Source organism: Bufo gargarizans, chromosome 3, assembly GCF_014858855.1.
Source record: "Bufo gargarizans isolate SCDJY-AF-19 chromosome 3, ASM1485885v1, whole genome shotgun sequence".
Taxonomy (NCBI): Eukaryota; Metazoa; Chordata; class Amphibia; order Anura; family Bufonidae; genus Bufo; species Bufo gargarizans.
In genome coordinates this window covers 505083768-505106524 of record NC_058082.1, presented here as the reverse complement: position 1 = coordinate 505106524, position 22757 = coordinate 505083768, and the positions used below count along the sequence as shown (strand labels likewise).

Sequence of the window (22757 nt, the reverse complement as noted above, 5' to 3'; positions counted from 1 at the left end):
TCTATGCTGTTTCTATTTGGAGACATTACTTCATCAGTTTAGTGTTCCATCTTTCAGCCCCTGAATGGAGACCTACATTATTATCTTGTTGCTTGGTCTCTGAATATATTTAAGGTCTATTGTCTGCAAGTTTCCCCTGATGAGCAGCATATACTGCAAAGCATGCATTTACAGTTGCAAGAAAAAGTATGTGAACCCTTTGGAATGATATGGATTTCTGCACAAATTGGTCATAAAATGTGATCTGATCTTCATCTAAGTCACAACAATAGACAATCACAGTCTGCTTAAACTAATAACACACAAAGAATTAAATGTTACCATGTTTTTATTGAACACACCATGTAAACATTCACAGTGCAGGTGGAAAAAGTATATGAACCCTTGGATTTAATAACTTGTTGAACGTCCTTTGGCAGCAATAACTTCAACCAAACGTTTCCTGTAGTTACAGATCAGACGTGCACAACGGTCAGGAGTAATTCTTGACCATTCCTCTTTACAGAACGGTTTCAGTTCAAGAATATTCTTGGGATGTCTGGTGTGAATCGCTTTCTTGAGGTCATGCCACAGCATCTCAATCGGGTTGAGGTCAGGACTCTGACTGGGCCACTCCAGAAGGCGTATTTTCTTCTGTTTAAGCCATTCTGTTACTGATTTACTTCTATGCTTTGGGTCGTTGTCCTGTTGCAACACCCATCTTCTGTTGAGCTTCAGCTGGTTGACAGATGGCCTTAAGTTCTCCTGCAAAATGTCTTGGTAAACTTGGGAATTCATTTTTCCATCGATGATAGCAATCCGTTCAGGCCCTGACGCAGCAAAGCAGCCCCAAACCATGATGCCCCCACCACCATACTTCACAGGTGGGATGAGGTTTTGATGTTGTTGTGCTGTGCCTCTTTTTCTCCACACATAGTGCTGTGTGTTTCTTCCAAACAACACAACTTTGGTTTCATCTGTCCACTAAAATTTTGCCAGTACTGCTGTGGAACATCTAGGTGCTCTTGTGAAAACTGTAAACGTGCAGCAATGTTTTTTTTTGGACAGCAGTGGTTACCTCTGTGGTATCCTCCCATAAAATCCATTCTTGTTTAGTGTTTTACGTATCGTAGATTCGCTAACAGGGATGTTAGCATATGCCAGAGACTTTTGTAAGTCTTTAGATGACACTCTAGGATTCTTCTTCACCTCATTGAGCAGTCTGCGCTGTGCTCTTGCAGTCATCTTTACAGGACGGCCACTCCTAGGGAGAGTAGCAGCAGTGCTGAACTTTCTCCATTTATAGACAATTTATCTTACCGTGGACTGATGAACAGCAAGGCTTTTGGAGATACTTTTATAACCCTTTCCAGCTTTATGCAAGTCAACAATTCTTAATTGTAGGTCTTCTGAGAGCTCTTTTGTGCGAGGCATCATTCACATCAGGCAATGCTTATTGTGAAAACCCAGAACTGGTGTGTGCTTTTTATAGGGCAGGGAAGCTTTAACCAACACCTCCAATCTCATCTCATTGATTGGACTCCAGTTGGCTGACACCTCACTCCAATTAGCTCTTGGAGATGTCATTAGTCTAGGGGTTCACATACTTTTTCCACCTGCACTGTGAATGTTTACATGGTGTGTTCAATAAAAACATGGTAACATTTAATTCTTTGTGTGTTATTAGTTTAAGCAGACTGTGATTGTCTATTGTTGTGACTTAGATGAAGATCAGATCACATTTTATGACCAATTTGTGCAGAAATCCATATCATTCCAAAGTGTTCACATACTTTTTCTTGCAACTGTATGTTCATAACTACGAGTATTACCTGACCCCATCGGTGCTTCACACCTGTGTCTCTAACCCCTGTCGGTCAGCAGCCATCCACACAGGGACTATACGAAGACGTAGCTACCAGATGGCTACCCTGCAGCAACGTCCAAATCCATGTATCGGGTTTAAAGGGTGAAAACCAGCAGATTACCAGGATAATGCCTTAAGTCTAACTGGTTAGTTGGCACAGTGGTTCTACACCCACACTCACTACTCATAAGAGATACACTAAGAACCAAGCTCAATATAAAAATTGGCCAAATGAACCAAGATCACTGCAGTGTAATGGTGACAGGACCAAGCGTGTAAAACCAATTAGACTCAGTTCTTGAAACAAGCTCTGCACACAGACAACAGGGACAGGATAAAGATCTCTGTACAGGACTGTGGTCTATGCTGGCAGGGGCAGACTGACAACTTAAAGTGGCCCTGAAAAAAATACTAAAAGTAGCCACGTTTTGTAGTTGGGTCCAAGTTGATGGAAGGCAGGGCCAGCAATGCCATATTGTGGCACATTATACCACCCCAAAAGAACCAAATACCACAGTCCATCACAAGATACTGCCAGCAGCACAAAATACATTTCCGAAAACTTCCACTGGCCGGATGTAAGGAGGGCCCAGGTGTCCCCCTGGGCATTGGCCAACTGGGAAATTTCCCTGTAAGGTCTATGGACAATCCGCCCCTGTATGCTGGTGATATTTAGACAACACAAATACAATAAATAACCAGCTTACAGATACAGCACTAGCATGAAGCTGAGTATATAAATATGAAGAAGAATCAAGCTTACTGCCAAGATATGGTCCAAAATGGCCAAGCTCAGTTTTAAGGTTTTGTAACAGGATCAAGCATACTGCACGGATATGATAAAAGAACCAAGATTTAGACATTGCTACAGATAAATGATACCAGAACAAAGACCATTACAGATAAATGGTAGCAGAAACGAGTTTAGCTCTTTTAGTAACTCTCATAGATTTCAGTGGAGAGATATACATACAAATGTTAGATGGTTAATGGAGGCCAGAGGCAATGGGAATTTCTATCAATGTATGCTATATTGTACTTTAGACAAGAAAACAACATGGCAGTATCCACCAATGAGACTAGAAGGAGTTTGGATGACAGCTATAAGGATGACTATTATGGTAATTTATTGTACAACTGTTTAACATTATTAGAATGTACCGCCCCTTTAAATTTACTGCTGCATGAATCATCATGGCGTGTGCCGCAAGCATCAACCAATAGAATCGCAGGATTTGAATTCAAAGAAGGGAAGAAAACGTCAGTTGGTGCCAGTTTGCGATTTCTTCACTAGAGATAAGAGGTTCATCACTTCTTGTCAGAAGAGAGACGTTTTGGAGAGCGACCACGATGGGGATCTGCGCGCTGAGGAAACATCTACTAACAGCGATTCATCAGAGGTAAAAACCGTCATCTGATCAATGGCATTGCCGACTTATGTCATCCCACAAACTGACCATCAGGGATCTGTATCATAAGGAAACCAACATTTACTCGATTTTATTAATAAAGTATCCAAAATATGGAGAGACTGAGGTTATTGTGTATAAATATGGAGAAACCAGGGTGATAATATTGATTAATATGGAGAATCTATGATAAGTATGGATAAATAAGACCAAACTTGGGTGACTGGTTAAATATGGACCAAAAAGGTTGTCTATGGATAAATATGGTGGATCCTGGGTCTAAAATGATTTTTAGTAAATTAAAGACATATGGGGGTCATTTATCAAACTGGTGTAAAGTAGAACTGGCTTAGTTGCCCATAGCAACCAATCAGATTTCACTTTTCATTTTCTATAGGAGCTGTGAAAAATGAAAGCTGGAATCTGATTGGTTGCTATGGGCAACCAAGCCAGTTCTACTTTGCACCAGTTTGATAAATGACCCCATGATATATATGTGTGCGGTCATTATTACACGGTATAGAATATTTGTAGAGTTTACCTACAGGTAAGCCCATAGGGAGACATTTATGAATTCTGGTACGCCAGAAACTGCCATTAAATGTCACAAGCGCTTGAAGTTTTTGACAGAATTTAGCAACTTTTGCCTCCTGCACCGCCCTGCGCCACTTTCTACGGTGGGCTGGGATTACGGGTAAATTTACAGATTAGATCACTTTTCAGTCTCATTTATCTTCAGTGACAATCAGTAAAGTTGAAAAAATGTCACAACTCCACGGCAGACACACCCCAGGCCTACTGTAATAGACCATATCGCACCAAATTCCTTATAACTGTGCATCTTTTCATAAATCCCCCCATTGTATATCTCAGTGGTAATATGAAATATATTGTAATGGATCATTTACTATAGAGAGAGACAGGATATATAGGAAGACACATTGGGGAATGTATCAAGGGGAAGTCAGTTTTCTGCCATAGAAAAGTCCAGATCTCCACACCATGTACATTGTGTGTCTTATCTTATATCAATGTGTCCAGGGCCAGTCTTTAAGTTTGATTGGACCCTGGGCAAGAATTTACTTGGGCCCCCTGGATCCCGCCTTCACACACCCTAGCATGCAATCACGCCCTCCACCACAACACACACATAATTGGGATGCACATCTCACATGACACAGCTCTTTACCAGGCTGCAGGCCAGCAGACACATTATTATTGCCACGTGCGTCACATGCCACTACTGACTGTACAGTCGTTCACAGTTCAGACAGTTCCACTTCCTTCAGAAAAGCGAGCCTGACGTGCACTCCAGCGACTTACAGATAGAGGCAGTGGTGTTGCTATGGCTGGTGTCACCCTTTGCTCAGGGGGGGCCCTCATGGTGTGGACTGGACTGGTCATTTTTACTAAGGAATATAGCTTAACCGTTTATGTGCAAAAGAGAAAAAAAGAAGTCACTACGTCAGCTCCAATCAGATATCTGCACATAGACCAAGACTCTTGGTCTATGTGCAGATATCTGATTGGAGCTGACTTTTCTTTTTTTCTCTTTTGCACATAAATGGTTAAACTATATTCCTTAGTAAAAATGACCAGTCCAGTCCACACCATGAGGGCCCCCCTGAGCAAAGATTAGTAAATGTGGCCAGTGTTGGCCCCAGGCCAGTTCAGCAGCAGACAGAACCCAACCCCTTATGTCTCCCGTCTCTATAATAATCCCCCACTAATGGGGTTATATAAATTACTGGTCGATTATTAGACGACAGACGAGATTATTAGACGACAGCTGGTTATCGAATTAATAATTAACCACCCCAGATCCATTCATAAATTAGTGGGGGATTATAGAGACAGAAGGCCCCAGGAGACATAAGGGATTCTCTCTGTCTGTCTGCTGAACTGGCCTGGGGCCACCACCGGTCACATTTACTAATCTTTGCTCAGGGGGGCCCTCATGATGTGGTTTGGACTGGTCATTTTTATTAAGGAATATAGTTTAACCGAAAAAAAAGAGGTCACTAAGTCAGCTCCAATCAGATATCTGCACATAGACCAAGACTCTATGTGCAGATATCTGATTGGAGCTGACTTCTGGACCAGTCCAGTCCACACCATGAGGGCCCCCCTGAGCAAAGATTAGTAAATGTGGCCAGTGGTGGCCCCAGGCCAGTTCAGCAGCAGAAAGAACCCAACCCCTTATGTCTCCTGGGGCCTTCTGTCTCTATAATCCCCCACTAATTTATGAATGGATCTGGGGTGGTTAATTATTAATTCGATAACCAGCCTGATCGGTCTAAATTTCGAATGTAAAATTAAGTCAATATATATGCGTGCTTTTTGCTTTAAAGCCTTTACCTACTGAGTCCTCCCCTCCTGGCACGGCAGTGGCAGGTCTGGCTGTGTAAGGTAAGGTGAGTGAGTCACTGGTGCCTGGTCTGGTCATGTGAGGCCGTGACTCACCACCCAATTACTTTAGCTCTGGACCGGAGGCATGACTTAGTCCCTGCTGCTGGCTTCTCCGCTGTGGCGCCACTCTACTCACCAGGCTGCGGTGAGTCACATCACACACCCCCTTTTACCACGTGACGGTGGGCGCCGACGTGCTTGCTAACTAAGCAGCGCAGCGCAGTTGTAACTTGTTCTGAAGACTGTCTGCTGCGCTGCCGCTGCTGCATAGTGAATCGGAGTCGGGCCCCCAGGAGCAACTGGGCCCGGGGCAGCTGCCCCTTTTGCCCTGCGGCAAAGACGGCCCTGAATGTGTCCAGAGATGTTACTCAGCTGATCAGTAGGGCTGTAGGCTGTTGGTCCACTACTGATCAGATAGTCAGATATTGGTAGCCTAGTCTGAGGACAGGTCATCAATGTTATAATCCGGTAATACCCCTTTAAGCTTTTGGGACTAAGTGTGACTGTTATATTTAGGCATGGTGGACATTCTCTATAAGGAATTCATCAGAAAAAAAATCACACTCCAAATATATATATATTTATTTTTTTCCCTTTTCTTTAAGCTTCCCAAAAAGAACAGGAGAAGCAACCACAAGGAAGAGGAAGACAGAACTGTAAGTGGATCGGCCTTGATCAGCAGAAAAGAAGAGAAATTGAAAAAAAAATTTGCTCTGCCTCACCCAATTCACCTGAACTCTACATCAGAAAATGTGGAGCTGGCACATGGCACTCACTATGAAAAATTATATTTCTTAATGTCTAGCATGAATATATTATAAATCTGCCCTCTACATCTCTATGTCTCCTGCTTCCTTTCATATAGTGCATGATAAAACTGTCACTTGCAGCCACCACTAGGGGGAGCTCAGTGAATAGAAATGTATAACGTTATGTGCACTGAGGTCCCTCTAGTGCTGTCATACTATTATGTCGTGACGCTAGAGGTCAGCACCAGACACCCTCACCATGCCTCCATAACAGTGCCATGGTCTGCCTCCATGGTGAAGCATGTGATACTGGTATAAACTAGACACACACCAAGGAACAGCATAGGCCCACAGACATCTGACATCACAACTCCTAGAAACTCAGAACTAGTGCATAATGCAGCCATGTGCATGAGGGCTCATAATGTAATATGGACTGTATTTCTTCTATCACAGTTCACCAGAAGAATCCAGGAAGAGGAAGAAGATGGACGATGACATCCCGCAGCCAGAAGAACGGGCTGCTTTCTTCACACTCCTTGGTAGGATTAAGCCAGACATAGCGGGACACATTTACTAAAGATTAACGTTGGGACGTAAGAGGTGGAGGACGATGGGAGTAAGAGATGGCAAATTTACTCAGAGGCACAGGCCCCTGGATAAGCTGTCACATCTTGTGCTGTCCACAAACTGAAGTCTACAGCCTGGATTAGATTTCAGCTTTACTACTGCCATATAGCTTCTGTAAATGTGCCCCAGCCTTCGTCAGGATGCAGGACCTGTCCCTCCCCTGCTCTACTGCTTATTGCAATAAGATGTCTCACTGAGGTGTAACAGCGTGTTTCTCTATGGTATATGAATGTAATCTTGTGATTTGAGAAAAGTATCACTTACGTAATAATATTATCCCATTTCTATTATAGAAGACGAGCACATCCAGTACTTTCTAGCCAGGGACAGCTGCCTTAAGATCTCGGACAAGGTATTATTAAACCGAGGGACAGAAAATCTTCCAGATTTCAGAAGACAGACTCGAGATATACTGCACTTCATGGCCTAGTGGTATAAAGCCCCTTTCAGTAGAGCGAGGGTCACGCTGCAGACTCGCAGCACAGCACCCGTCCTGAACTCCCAGGGTCGTATAGCATTCTATTGATTTATGATGCAATGTAACTCTTACGGTTCTGGAATGTATTAAATAACACTGACATAATGCTGTCAGTGTTATCCTATACATTCCAGACCTCTAAGGGCTACATAGCATCATAAATCAATATACTGCTATGTGACCCCCGCAGTGCTGGAAGTTCAGGACGGGAGTTGCGCTGCGAGTCCACAGTGTGACACTCGCTCATCTGAAAGGGGCCTAATAGTCATTAACAGATGCTGCACCATGAGCTTCTAACCCCTTGTATGATACAGTAGGATTTCTGGACAGGAATATACTGAACTCTGATATATGTACTGTATAATAGAATGTATTTACATAGGAAATCTACTACCAGCCTCTAACTCTGCTTCCCATCCCTCTAGTATCTCCTGGCCATGGTCCTCACGTACTTTAGAAGAGCAAACCTGCGTACTGAGGAATACAGGACTTACTTCTTCCCAAGTCTGTGAGTTTCTTTTATCCTGTACCAATATGTTTTAATATATTTAATGTGAGACTGGCACTCAAATATGTGGGTCACACAGAACGTAGCAATTTATTGCAGCAAAATTAATATAAATTAAACACACGTGTAAAAATAAAATACAATAATAAAAATACAATAGTAAAAATACAATTAAATCATGTGCAAAATCGCAGATGGTGTGCACACTGGTGCAACCTGCACGTGGTGTATAGATATCTATTCCTTCAACTAATTAGCTTGTAAAAGCACAATAAGTTCACGAAGCATGTGTCCAGGTATAAGGCTGAAGGAGTTGAGATAATGGATGTCCGTTTTATACGATAACTCTGCGTACCTTAGATGGTATTCCCTGTATAAGGGATGACGTGGCCGAGCAATATAATCAGATGCAGGACCTTGGTCTGCCGGTTTATTATAATTGTGGCTCCACTGAGGAAGGGGAGAGAGGTCCCTGAAACGCGTCTGGCAGAGTTCACCCCCATACAGATAGATCCGGACCTAGTGCACAGGATTAAAGGACTATTTTACCTACGGAGCGCTCCATACAAAGCTTTGAAATATCATCGGCACGAAAGACCGGACTGAATAGTAAGCCCCGCGAGACAAACATCACGTGACGCGGAAGTCTCGGTCGAGGACGCCAAGCAGGAGGAGAAGACGCCGGCATCGAGTGGTGAGTGGAAACTTCAGTGGCGTCCCCGATATTACAGGGGGAAATCACTATTATACGCCCTACCACCAAACCACACACAACAATTATAATAAACCGGCAGACCAAGGTCCTGCATCTGATTATATTGCTCGGCCACGTCATCCATTATACAGGGAATACCATCTAAGGTACGCAGAGTTATCATATAAAACGGACATCCATTATCTCAACTCCTTCAGCCTTATACCTGGACACATGCTTCGTGAACTTATTGTGCTTTTACAAGCTAATTAGTTGAAGGAATAGATATCTATACACCACGTGCAGGTTGCACCAGTGTGCACACCATCTGCGATTTTGCACATGATTTAATTGTATTTTTACTATTGTATTTTTATTATTGTATTTTATTTTTACATGTGTTTTTAATTTATATTAATATTGCTGCAATAAATTGCTACGTTCTGTGTGACCCACATATTTGAGTGCCAGTCTCACACTTTTTCAATTTTAAAATCCCTTACACTGATTGGGTGATCAGTTTTTGACTAGAGCACCAGTTCCATACCATAAAGAAGGTGAGCTATCCACTTCAGTGTTATTAATATATTTAATTTTTGATAAAAACACAATAAATTATAATTTTTGTAATATTACCACAAGTGATATCAGTATGTATTCGTACTCCCAGATTTTTGGCCAACCAGTTTGAAGAGGAAGAGTTCTTTAGACGTGAGATCTACCCCTGGGCCCTCGGATTGATGTGGATGATCCAAAAGAAGCAGCTTCATCATCTACGCGATCAGATGTTCATCCGGATGGGATTCAGAGCTTGGGTGGAACGGGAAACCTGTGATCTGGTTAGTTACATAAAAGCTGTAAATTGTGATTAAAAGTTAGTGGTGATTATAATAATTTAAATGATGTATAATTCTAGATCATGGCACAAGACCCTGACCATTGCGCATGGAAGAGAGAGAGGAAAGTCCATCACAGCTGGGCTATACGCCAATGCAGGAGGGATGATGCAGACTTCACCATCACAGGTACATGGATCACCCCTGCACCCTGCTCTCTGTGTAACACCATTCTCCATCCATGCCAGGAGGAATAGAACATCCATTGCCAGGCAGATACATAGGAGGAACACAGAACAGCGGACTCACAAACATCTCTGGTAAGTGTTACGTTGGTGTGGCAAAGGGGCTTCAAGTAAGATTCATTGTCTAATTCTTAGATGCCAAACCTATCCCTAAGTGATGATTTAGTCTGTATAGATTTGCTTGATGACACTGGTACAGTTTGCTTCTTTCCATAATAAAATGTTTATAATGTTTTGTACTATGATTTCCATGTATTCCTTAGATGCCAGGATGGGAAACATGGCCACTGGACCTCCAAGGAGAAGAATCAAGACAGGACAGATGAAGACCTGGATAAAATATATACTTTATGTCTTACCGACTCCTAGAACATCTCAGGTAAACAACACAAGACAAGCAATAAGACAACATTGCAAAGACCAAAACAAATATTTTATTCACAGAGATAAGACATGGCAGGAAACTGGACCAGCAAGTAAGGGACCAGTGGCAGGTAATACCACTGTACCAAGTGCACCGGTTTGACTTCGGGTCAAACCCAGAGGACGGAAACTTAGTGAGCCCCGTTCTTCACAGAGCCGCTGATGGTGGGGATGAACTTAGACGAGAGCTCACTGGTCGCACCACCAGGATGGTCCTGATGCACTTGGCTACTTACCTGCAGAGACAAACGTTAGTGCAAGCACCAGCGGTCCAGACAGACACGGGACGAACTGGAAAGCAGGCACACAAACAGTAACCTGAACAAACTCAGGACACTGTTCAGACTGGACAAAATGGGAACCAAAAAACAAGAGAGATGCCTGGACCCCATGCGGAATGGATGCATGGCGGTCACAGACAGAGCTGCAAGACATGAGACAAACAGATGCCTAGACCCTATTAAGAACAGATGCAAGGGTCACAGGCAGAGTTGCCCAGACAAGCAGATGCCTGGATCCCATGTGGAACGGCTGCATGGTGGTCATAGGCAGAGCTGCACAAATAGGAAGATAAGCACATACCTGGATCTCATGCGGAACAGATCCCTGGCAATCATAGGTAGAGCTCCCCAGACACATAGAGAAGCAGATGCCTGGACCCCATGCGGAATGACACATGGCAGTCACAGACAGACCTGCTCAAACAGGCTGATGTCTGGACCTTCATGCAAAACAACACATGGTGGTCACAGAGAGAGATGCAAAAGCTGGCAGACAGGCAGATGCCTGGACCCCATGCGGATGCATGGCGATCACAGGCAGAGCTGCCTAGACAGGCAGACAAGCAGCTGAACGGATGCATGGCGATCACAGGCAGAGCTGCCTAGACAGTCAGACAAGCAGCTGAACGGCTGCATGGTGGTCAGAGGCAGAGATGCTTAGACAGGCAGACAAGCAGATGCCTAGATCCCATGTGGAACAGATGCATGGTGGTAACAGGCAGAGCTGCTAGACATGAAAGAAACCGATGGCTGGACCCCGTGCGGAACTGATGTGTGGGTCATAGGCAGACAAGCAGATGCCTGGTTCCCATGTAGAAAGGCTGCATGGTGGTAACAGGTAGAGCTACACAAACAGGCAGAGAAGCAGATGCCTCGATCCTATGTGAAACGACACATGGCGGTCACAGACAAAGCTGCAAAAAATAGTACACAGGCAGATGCCTGGACCCCATGCAGAATGAATGCATGGCGATCACAGGCAGTGCTGCTTAGACAGGCAGACAAACAGATGCCGAGATCACATGTGTAACAGAAGCGTGGTTGTCACAGGCAGAGCTTCACAAACCGGCAGATAAGCAGATGCCTGGACACCATGCAGAATGGATGCATGGCGGTCACAGACAGAGCTGCTAGACATGAGACAAATAGATACCTTGACCCTATGTGGAACGGTTGCATGGCGGTCATAAGCAGAGCTGCACAGACAGATAGACAAACAGATGCCTGGATCCCATGTGGAATGACACATGGTGGCCACAGACAGAGGTGCACAGACAGGCAGATGACTGGACCCCATGCGGAACGGATGCATGGCGGTCACAGGCAGAGTTGCCAAGACAAGCAGATGCATAGATCCCATGTGGAACAGAAGCATGGTGGTCAAAGGCAGTGCTTCACAAAATAGGCAGATAAGCAGATGCCTGGACCCCATGCAGAATGGATGCATGGTGGCCACAGACAGAGCTGCTAGACATGACACAAACAGATGCCTGGTTCCCATGTGGAACAGATACATGGCAGTCACAGACAGAGCTGCCGCAAAAGGGGCAGACAAGCAGATCCTTGGACCCCATGCAGAACGAATGCATGGCAGTCACAGGCAGAGCTGCCCAAACAGGCCACAGAAATGGACAAGGTGACATTGATGACTCACTAGGTGACCACACAGACAGGGCAGCTGGAATATCCCAGGTCAGGCGCATAGATCCTGCACCCAGCAAAGCTGGAGACAGTGACCTCAAGGCTCACAGCTAACAGGATTATAAGGCTGGTAAATGAGATCATCTGACCACCTAGTAACCATACCCAGACCAGACCAGACCATTAACCCCACAAGAACCAAACAGGGAGGTGAGCATTCATCAACAGAGAACAGTACACATACAAGCTGCCATAACTACACGTCGCCCCTGGCAACCAAAAGCACATAATGCACACACCTGATGATCACTGTGCTCAATCACAACACACATATACCGTCAATACTCAGTGTTACTACACACCCAATCACAACACAGTAACAACACACAAAATAATTTTTGACACATGATCACTACACCTCACAGTCACCATATACACAATCACCACACACATACAATTATTACACTCACACTAAGGGCTCGTTCACACGAGCCCTAACACATATGTTACAGTGGTAACCTCCCTTAGTATGCCCGGAGGAAGGGCAGTACAGCAGCCATGGCTTCCCACAGGTTTCCTCCACAGGGGGTTTTGCCTGTCCTGAGTGTTGCCTGTACACTCTTCGTGAGTAATGGGAGTAGACCACCACTTATAAAATATACACATATGTATAATAAACTTCATATTTTTAACACTCTTTATTGTGTCATTTCTTCTATTTTTTTGTGTGAAAGAAAGATGTGATTGATGTAGGATTTGCCTTTTGACATAATGTATTAAGACATACTGATCTTCTGGATATGGTAACCCTGTTTATCTGTTATTGATGGGGACAAATACTTGCAAATACTTCAGCACCGCAGCATGAAAAATAGGTAATTTATACTGTTCATTGAAATAAATGAGCATTTACTTCAATAGTCACCTTGATTCTCCACTGAGACCCCTTAGCAATGAACCATGTGAATTAAGGTTCTTGGCTGATAGACAAAGCTGGAGAATATAAAAGGCAAAATGTGCAATTGTCCGAGAGCCTCCACCATCTAGGGGTCTCTACCACCCATTTCCCTGATGTGGTTTCCAGACTCTATGAGCTGCAAAACATAGAAACCAGAACATGATTCTCTATGTTTAGAGCTCCAGAGCCTCATCACTACTAAGTAGAAATATCCATTCAGATTTATTGCTATAGGAAGAGGAGGGAAAGTGGCTGCAGAACATCTCATGTAGTAAATAAAACATGCAGACATCAGAGGACACTTGTGCTGCCCCTATACAGATTAGGTTATCGGCAGATGCTGTTGATGTTGGTGGGATCTTCCAGAAATGATCCAATGTGTATTTGGAGCTCAAAGAGGTTCTCCGGGCTACAGATATTAATTACCTATTTGGAGAACTTCTTTCATTTATCCACACATTACATGAACCTGTTACTGGGGAGGGGGTGTATATAATATTTTTAGTCCTGGTCAGATAACCCATCTCATGGCAGTATGGCCGGAAACAGATATATTTTTTTTTCTATTCGTATCTCTTATACAGCATGAGTGAAAAAAACAATTTGTGTATTTTACAGATCCAGTTTAACCCATTAATTGGAGGTTTTTAATCCATTAACACCCAGAGCGTTTTCTTGTATGTGACCAGACACTTTTTAGCGTTTTTGTACATTTTGTGGTCATTCAGTAGCCACGACTTTCTTCATTTCTTGGGTTATCAAAATAATTTGTGGGCCTTGTATCTAATGGACACGTGTTTGCTACTTTCTCTACTGCGGTGTAATTTCTACCTTTATTGTCCATATAGCGCTCGCTGAACAAAAGAGAAGACAAAAAGGGTTAGAAACAACTTCTACCGCGTCCTCAGGGTCCATGGCTGTCTATGAGTGTCCCCTGACATGCTCCTTCTAGATTGTAGAAGCTTTGTTCATACATTTACAATGGTGTGGGATTAAAGCCCAAGGCCAAGTGACGCAGAGAGAAGGCATTTGGTTCTTATTGGGTTAAATCCAGTGTCGCTAGTAGTGATGAGAGGCAGGGGCTATATTCAAATTCGTGATATTTCACAAATATTTTGTAGAATATTCATCATATATTCGAGAATTTGAGATAATTTTATTGAATGCGAAAAATCGGCAATGTAAAAATCGCGTAATGTGAATTTGTAATGTGAAATACAGGCGTGGGTCACTTTTGCTACATTTTTCAAGCTGCTAGAAGTTTCATGAGTTTCTCCTGAGACTGGAGAAAATGGTTGGCACGGCAGAACATTACAATAGCGTTATATGCAGATAGAGTCAAGTGCTCCAATATATTCGCGATTGTGCTAATCGGCAGTGATTAGGATATTAGCAACTTCAGATTTTAGCAGGTCTGACTACAGATTACTGATTGGTGCACTAAGTATTGTTGTGAACTTGACATTGCTTCCTTCTCATTGCCCCACAAGCAAGAAACAGAGGAATCATGTTTTTAGATGGAAATAAATGCTGAATATTCGATATAACGAATATATAGCACTATATTCTAAATATTTGCGATAAAAATGTGCTATTCGAATATTCGCGCTCAAGACTAATCGCTAGCACAAAGAGTTAGTCCAAGTAAATAAATACAAGAGAGTTTACAGGAATCTCTTGCCAGCACAGTACATTGTCTCTCGTAAAGGACGGCCACCTATCAACTGCTGAAGAGTACAGGCAACTACCATCCTTAGGCCTCTTGCACACGAACGTTGTGTGCCCATGGCCGTATTGCGGCCCGCTTACAGCTGGTCCGCAATACACGGCACCGGCCCGTGTGCACTCCGCATCACGGACGCAGCATCAAGCACGGATCGGAATCCCATGGAAGCACTACGGAGTGCTTCTGTGGTGTTTCTGTCCGCACCTCCGTACCGCAAAAAAATAGAACTTTTTCTACTTTTTTTGTGGTGCAGACGGATCACAGACCCATTCAAGTTGAATGGGTCTCGATCCTTCCTGGCCGCCGCACATACTTTGCCTATGCATTGGGAGCCGCAAATTGCGGTCCCCCATGCAGAGAACGGATACACAACGTTCGTGTGCTAGAGACCTAAGGGTGAATTACACACGGCAAATTTGTTGCACACATTTCTGTGACCTCTCAATTCATCTGAATGGCGGTTGTTGAAATCCATCCCATTCAGATCAATCACAGAAATGTATTCAACATATCTGGCAGTGAGCACGCCCTAAATGCTGTCTGAAAAGTGATGGAGCGCATCCCTGTGGAGGCAATGACTCCTCCAGTAGAAGTCCTGATTCGGACAAGGCTCCCTCTCAGATGGTGCTGCCTAGGAAGAGCTCATTCTTAGAATTTTTTTAGAGGTGATGACTTATCCATTCACTAGAGATATTACAGTTATATGATAGAAAGGGACGAAACAAGTGTAACTTCTGTACAATAAGAGAATTTGCAGGCGAATGAGCTCATTCTCAGATTTTTTAGGGAGAATCTTGTGCCTATTTATAAAGTCAATAGAAGCTTTTTCTCTTGTAACGTAACATAATAAACCAGACAGAAGAGGTCAGCAATAGTTTTCTTTGTTGTTCTGTATCATCACGGCAGAAACAGCGACTGGTCAGATCTGTGATTCCTTTGTTGGTCTATAGTCCTCGTCCTTGTGGATGTCTGTACCTCTATGAACTGGTGATACCCACATTACACAAATGTCTGCAACTGGAAGAGCAATGGAAACCCTAGAAACGGGAGGGTGGCAGGAGCATAATGACAATAGACCCTACAGGGAGCTGATGCATAGTGGGTCGCTCTCCTCATTTATTTCCTGTTATAAATACTATAGCACCTATATAACACAACTGGGTAAACTAACATCAGATCTAAAAATAAAGATAACCCTGTAAAATGCAAACAGTGCCTCAAATATGGAAAGTATACAAAGCTTACTAAATAATAGCATAAAAACAGATATAAAATATAGCAGCAAATCACACACGTGGGAAAAGTGAGAGGTACACACTCAGGCCCCTTTCACACGAGCGAATTTTCAGCGCAGGTGCAATGCGTGATGCGAACGAATAGCACCATTCATTTCAATGGGTCTGTGTACATGAGCGTTTTCTTTTCTGCGTTGCGTAAAAAACGCAGCATGTTCTATATTCTGCATTTTTCACGCAGTCCTGGCCCCATAGAAGGGAATGAGGCTTCCGTGAAAAACGCATTGTATCCGCAAGCAAGTGCTTATTTCACTGATGGTTGCTAAGAGATGTTGCTTGTAAACGTTCCGTTTTTTATCACGCGCGTGAAAAACGCATAAAAACGCATTGCACTCTCGCAGAAAAAACTTAACAACTGAACGCAATCGCAGACAAAACTGACTGAACTTGCTTGCAAAATGGTGTGAGTTTCACTGAACACATCCGCAGCTAATCCGTCACGCTCGTGTGAAAGAGGCCTCAAATGGCTATGCTTCAGTCATAAATGCATAAAGTGTAGTATAAGGGCTTGTTCACACGACAAATAGCGGATCAGCAAAACACGGATGCCGCCCGTGTGCTTTCAGCAATTTGCGGAACGGACAGCCATTTATAGAAATGCCTATTCTTGTCCGCAAAACGCGTTGCGGGGCCACGGAACGGAGCAACGGAGTGCTGTCCACATCTTTTGAGACCCCATTGAAGTGAATGGGTCCACACCCGAACGCAACCGTTTTTTTCGTTGTTGTTTATCTGTTTTTTTTTGTTTTTTTTTGATAAGGAAAGATCAAAGTCTGATCTTCACAACAACATGGCATGAACAAAAGAGATTTCTGAGGACCTCAGAATGAGAGGCTGGAAATAAAGATCAGCCTGGAAAAGGTTATAAAACCATCTCTAAAGAGTTTGAACTCCACCAATCCCCAGTCAGACAGATTGTGTACAAAAGGAGGAAATTCAAGACCATTATTACCCCCTCCATCCTCCAGGAATAGTCAACCAACAAATATCACGCCAAAAGCAAGGTGTGTAATAGTCTGAGACAGGGGCTGATACAGACAGCAGAGGGCCCCTGTGCAAAGAATGAGCCCCCACCCTCCCTTATTGCTTTGTGGCAATGGGCAGGGGCGCACCTAGCCTTTCTGCTGCCGGAGGCAACACATTTTATTGGCACCCACATCATGCCAAATTCTCAACCTAACCCCCTCCGGTTAAATACATACTTAGAAACCATTACATACAGCGCTATAAACATACAGGAGAATACAGCGCAAATACCTATTATATCCAGTCTACTCTGATGTAGATATTCTCTTTCCTCATCTTCACCATTCAGACCAAACCGCCATGATGACTTCTTTCAGCCATCTCTTGTGTCTACAGAGTTTAACAAAAAGATTGCAGTATGCCAGACCAAACAGGGGAATTATACGTGTGAGCAATAGGTGGGCCGAGGTAAATACAGTTCTGGTTACTCAGCGGTCACGTCGTCCCTGGGCAGGTTCGCATAAGTGAAGAGGAGAACGGCACAAGGATTCTCTGGGGCACACTCTGGTGTAAGGGACACAGGCCAGATGGTGATTCGAGGTGCCATTGATGGTCTGTATTAATGTGCCCATGGCAAGGTCTCTTGTAGTCGTGACACCAGTACCTTTTGTGGTGGTACAACCATTTACTGTAGTGTTAATTTTGGAACTGAAGACGGAGACGAGGATGGTGTAATTCAACTGATAACTTTTACTGAACATTGCTCCTGGTAACGGTAATATCCAATACATCCAGACATAAAATACAGTCTCTTTAAGATGGACAGAGGTAAAGCTGCATGAGGTCCACCGCTTACAGGTGTGATGTCTCTCTCTCAGGCTATTAATGATATTAGTTTTATGCTTACTGGTAGAGGACTTCTAGGCTGGACATTGTTATCCCAGTGTAGGTTAGTGAGTCTGCCGGAGGTCAGTAAATCCTTCACTTTTGACTCCAAAGGTCCTAAGGCGCTTATAGTGATGGCTGTAACCCTTTGAGTGTATGTTTCTCTAGTGCTTTCTGAATTAATATACTTCTGAGTATGTGGACCAATTCAGCTCTGGGCTGAAGCCTGGCTAAGAGCTAAAGACTGCAGACTCAGACTGAATTGGAATCCACTGGCTAGGCCTGAGCTGAGCTATATACAGTTGCAAGAAAAAGTATGTGAACCCTTTGGAATAATATGGATTTCTGCACAAATTGGTCATAAAATGTGATCTGATCTTCATCCAAGTCACAACAATAGACAATCACAGTCTGCTTAAACTAATAACACACAAAGAATTAAATGTTACCATGTTTTTATTAAACACACCATGTAAACATTCACAGTGCAGGTGGAAAAAGTATGCGAACCCTTGGATTTAATAACTGGTTGACCCTCCTTTGGCAGCAATAACTTCAACCAAACGTTTTCTGTAGTTGCAGATCAGACGTGCACAACGGTCAGGAGTAATTCTTGACCATTCCTCTTTACAGAACTGTTTCAGTTCAGCAATATTCTTGGGATGTCTGGTGTGAATCGCTTTCTTGAGGTCATGCCACAGCATTTTAATCGGGTTGAGGTCAGGACTCTGACTGGGCCACTCCAGAAGGCGTATTTTCTTCTGTTTAAGCCATTCTGTTATTGATTTACTTCTATGCTTTGGGTCATTGTCCTGTTGCAACACCCATTTTCTGTTGAGCTTCATCTGGTTGACAGATGGCCTTAAGTTCTCCTGCAAAATGTCTTGATAAACTTGGGAATTCCTTTTTCCTTCGATGATAGCAATCCGTCCAGGCCCTGATACAGTAAAACAGCCCCAAACCATGATGCCCCCACCACCATATGTCACAGTTGGGATGAGGTTTTGATGTTGGTGTGCTTTGCCTCTTTTTCTCCACACATAGTGTTGTGTATTTCTTCCAAACAACTCAACTTTGGTTTCAACTGTCCACAGAATATTTTGCCAGTACTGCTGTGGAAAATCCAGGTGCTCTTGTGCAAACTGTAAATGTGCAGAAAAGTTTTTTTTTTGGACAGCAGTGGCTTCCTCTGTGGTATCCTCCTATGAAATCCATTCTTGTTTGGTGTTTTATGTATCGTAGATTTGCTAACGGGGATGTTAGCATATGCCAGAGACTTTTGTAAGTCTTTAGCTGACACTCTAGGATTCTTCGTCACCTTATTGAGCTGTCTGCGCTGTGCTCTTGCAGTCATCTTTACAGGATGGCCACTCCTAGGGAGAGTAGCAGCAGTGCTGAACTTTCTCCATTTCTAAACAATTTGTCTTACCATGGACTGATGAACAGCAAGGCTTTTGGAGATACTATTATAACCCTTTCCAACTTTATGCAAGTCAACATTTCTTAATCGTAGGTCTACTGAGAGGTCTTTTGTGCAAGGCATCATTCACATCAGGCAATGCTTCTTGTGAAAAGCAAACTCAGAACTGGTGTGTGTTTTTTATAAGGCAGGGCAGCTGTAACCAACACCTCCAATCTCATCTCATTGATTGGACTCCAGTTGGCTGACACCTCATTCCAATTAGCTCTTGGAGATGTCATTAGTCTAGGGGTTCACATACTTTTTCCACCTGCACTGTGAATGTTTACATGGTGTGTTCAATAAAAACATGGTAACATTTAATTCTTTGTGTGTTATTAGTTTAAGCAGACTGTGATTGTCTATTGTTGTGACTAAATGAAGATCAGATCACATTTCATGACCAATTTGTGCAGAAATCCATATCATTCTAAAGGGTTCACATACTTTTTCACACCTGTAGGTAGGGATTATGCATAAAGATGCACTGCAGCATAAAACAGGTTATATAACGCATACAAAGCATAACACTACCACTTTGCAGTACCCACATGGGTAGTGGGACACTGCAAGATGCTAAATAAATAAAATAACAAAACAAATTAACAAAATAAAAATAACTGTGCCCAGGAAATAGTATTTCTTGCTCTAATAGTGTATTCATAATGTCCCCCAAAAATAATTGCACTAAGCTGACAGTGTGCCAGGGTGCCCCCCACAGTAATAGTGCTCCGGAAAGTCCCACCAATAAAAATAATTATCTGCTAGAGTGCGCTCAATGCTAACAGTGCCCCAAAAGTAATAATGCCCCCATAGTGCCCAAACTAGTATTCACGTTCCCAGTAGTCCCCCAGTGGTATTAATTCTCCTTACACTGAATGGCAGTAGAAAAATGCCCCCTTTACAATGTGCTCTAGTACAAAAATACCCCCTATAATTTGTGACAATACAAAAATTACCTCCCTTCCTTTTAGATCAGACCCCTATATCAGACCTTAAATCAGATCCTTAAATTAAACCTCCAGATCCGATCCACAATTTAAACCGCCATAGCAGATCCGCAATTCAAACCACCATATCAGATCAGCAATTCAAACTGCCATATCAGATCCTCAGGCCCCGATATCAGATTCTTAAGCCCCAAGATCAGATGCTGCGGCCCTCTTATCGATGCTCAGACCTCCATATCAGATGCTCAGACCCCCCATATCAGATGCTCAGGCCTCCCCATATCAGATTCTCTTTCAAGCCCCTATATGATAAGCTAAGGTCTCTATATGCTCAGACAGGACCCCATATGCTCAGACAGACCCCCATATGAGATGCTCAGACCCTCACCATGTCATATGCTCATTTAGACCTCCATGAGGAGCTCAGACAGACCCCCAGAAAAGTTGCTCAGACAGGTCCCCATATCAGTTGTTCTGAGAGGCCCCCATATCAGTTGTTCAGACAGGACCCCATATAAGTTGCTCAGACCCCCCATATCACTTGCTCAGAAACCCCCCCATATCAATTGCTCAGACCCCCCATATCAATTGCTCAGACCCCCATATCAGTTGCTCAGACCCCCCCATATCAGTTGCTCAGACCCCCCATATCAGTTGCTAAGACCCCCCATATCAGTTGCTAAGACCCCCCCATATCAGTTGCTCAGACCCTTATATATCAGTTGCTCAGACCTCTCATATCAGTTGCTCAGACACTTCCCCCCATATTAGTTGCTCAAAACCCTCCATATCAGTTGCTCTGACCCCCCCCTTATCAGTTGCTCAGACCCCCCCCCCCCCCATATGAGTTGCTCAGACCAAGGGGCGTAGTGTGGGGGGGGGGGGGCAGTTGCCCCGGGCGCCAAATTGCAGGGGGCGCCAGGCAGCAGATATTGGGACATGGAAGCCTATGGCACCCGTTCCCTCCGTTCTGCCTCATAGGCTTCAGACCACCATGGCTAAAGCCTATGAGGCAGTATAGGGGCGCAGGAGATTGTGTTTACCTCACTGTGACCTCCTGCACTGAGTCCCGCGAGATGATGTGATGACGCGGCGCAGGAGGCCACAGTGATGTGTTTGTGACGCACAAACTCAGGCCAGAAGCAATGATGGAGTGAGGAAGAGAGGTGAGTATTTTTCTTTTATGTAAGTACGCTAAGGCAGGCAGCAATCGTGGCACTATGGAGGAGGGGGGCATTAGCAATACCACAAAAGAGGAAGCATACCAAGGAGGCAATTATGTAGAAAAAATGTGGGCCATTGTATATGACAATGCTAATAAAGAGGGGACCATTATAATAATATTAATACAGAGGGGGCCATTATAATAATAATAATAATAATAGTAATACAGAGGGGGCCATAATAATAATAGGGGGGCATTGTTACTGCTGGGGGCACTATAGGAGGCCTTATTACTACTAGGGGCCTATGGGGGCATTTTTATTTAGCACATATTAATGTGGATGCTATTGGAGGTACTGTGGGGCAGTGTTCCTCAACTCCAGTTTTCAGGGCTCTCCTGCCGGTCATGATGTAAGAATATCCCACAGGATGAATACCTGCGGTAAGTACTGATGCATTGATACTAATTATATCACCTGCTCAATACTAAGGAAATTCTGAACACATGACCGGCAGGTGGATTCTGAGGACTGGAGGTGAGAAACACTGGTGTAGGGAACGCTAATACCATCGAGGACAGTTTGGGAGCATGATATTATGGGGAACTATCTGTCTGGCTCTACCACAGTATTGGGGGGCAGCAGGATGACAGTGTTGAGGCATCAGGAGGAGGAGGACGATGGTAAAATGAGGAATCCAGTCCGGTGTTTGACCCCACCTGGCTGCAAATCAGCCCAGCAGCACACACTGGGAGGAAAATACCTGTCCTCCCAGACCATACCGTTCACTGTGTCACAGTATATATATTTATAACCATTTATCTATAAATATATATAGATATAGCGTAACAGACTGTATTTGTATTGTGTAATAAATATTTATTTATTCACAACATACAGTGTATACCCCTTCATTGTAGTAAGTCGCACGTAGTTTAGTTCAGTGTAGAGTAAGGCAATAGAGGAAGTCTAATTTATAGCATAAATAGGCGAAATCATCAACAGACGACTCCCGCCTATTTATGAATATTATTGAGATTACCCAAAATATCAATAATTAATATTTCCTTTAACACACAGTATAGGCAGTAACCTGCTAGGGATGAGCGAACCCGAACTGTATAGTTCGGGTTCGTACCGAATTTTTGGTTGTCCGTGACACGGACCCGAACCCGGACATTTTCGTAAAGGTCTGGGTTCGGGTTC

At 43.7% G+C, this 22757-nt stretch overlaps 1 protein-coding gene across 1 annotated transcript in view; it reads left to right on the top strand.

Moving 5' to 3' along the window:
- LOC122933218 (speedy protein 1-A-like) overlaps positions 1–10217 on the top strand; it is a 39385-nt gene extending 29168 nt beyond the window's left edge. The window contains exons 2-8 of the mRNA XM_044288069.1: positions 6270–6320; positions 6870–6955; positions 7337–7395; positions 7947–8029; positions 9394–9562; positions 9640–9879; positions 10068–10217. Coding sequence (XP_044144004.1) covers positions 6901–6955; positions 7337–7395; positions 7947–8029; positions 9394–9562; positions 9640–9816 — 543 coding nt within the window. The 5' untranslated portion in view covers positions 6270–6320; positions 6870–6900 and the 3' untranslated portion in view covers positions 9817–9879; positions 10068–10217. The remainder of the gene's footprint in view (positions 1–6269; positions 6321–6869; positions 6956–7336; positions 7396–7946; positions 8030–9393; positions 9563–9639; positions 9880–10067) is intronic.
- The last annotated feature ends 12540 nt before the right edge of the window (positions 10218–22757 follow it).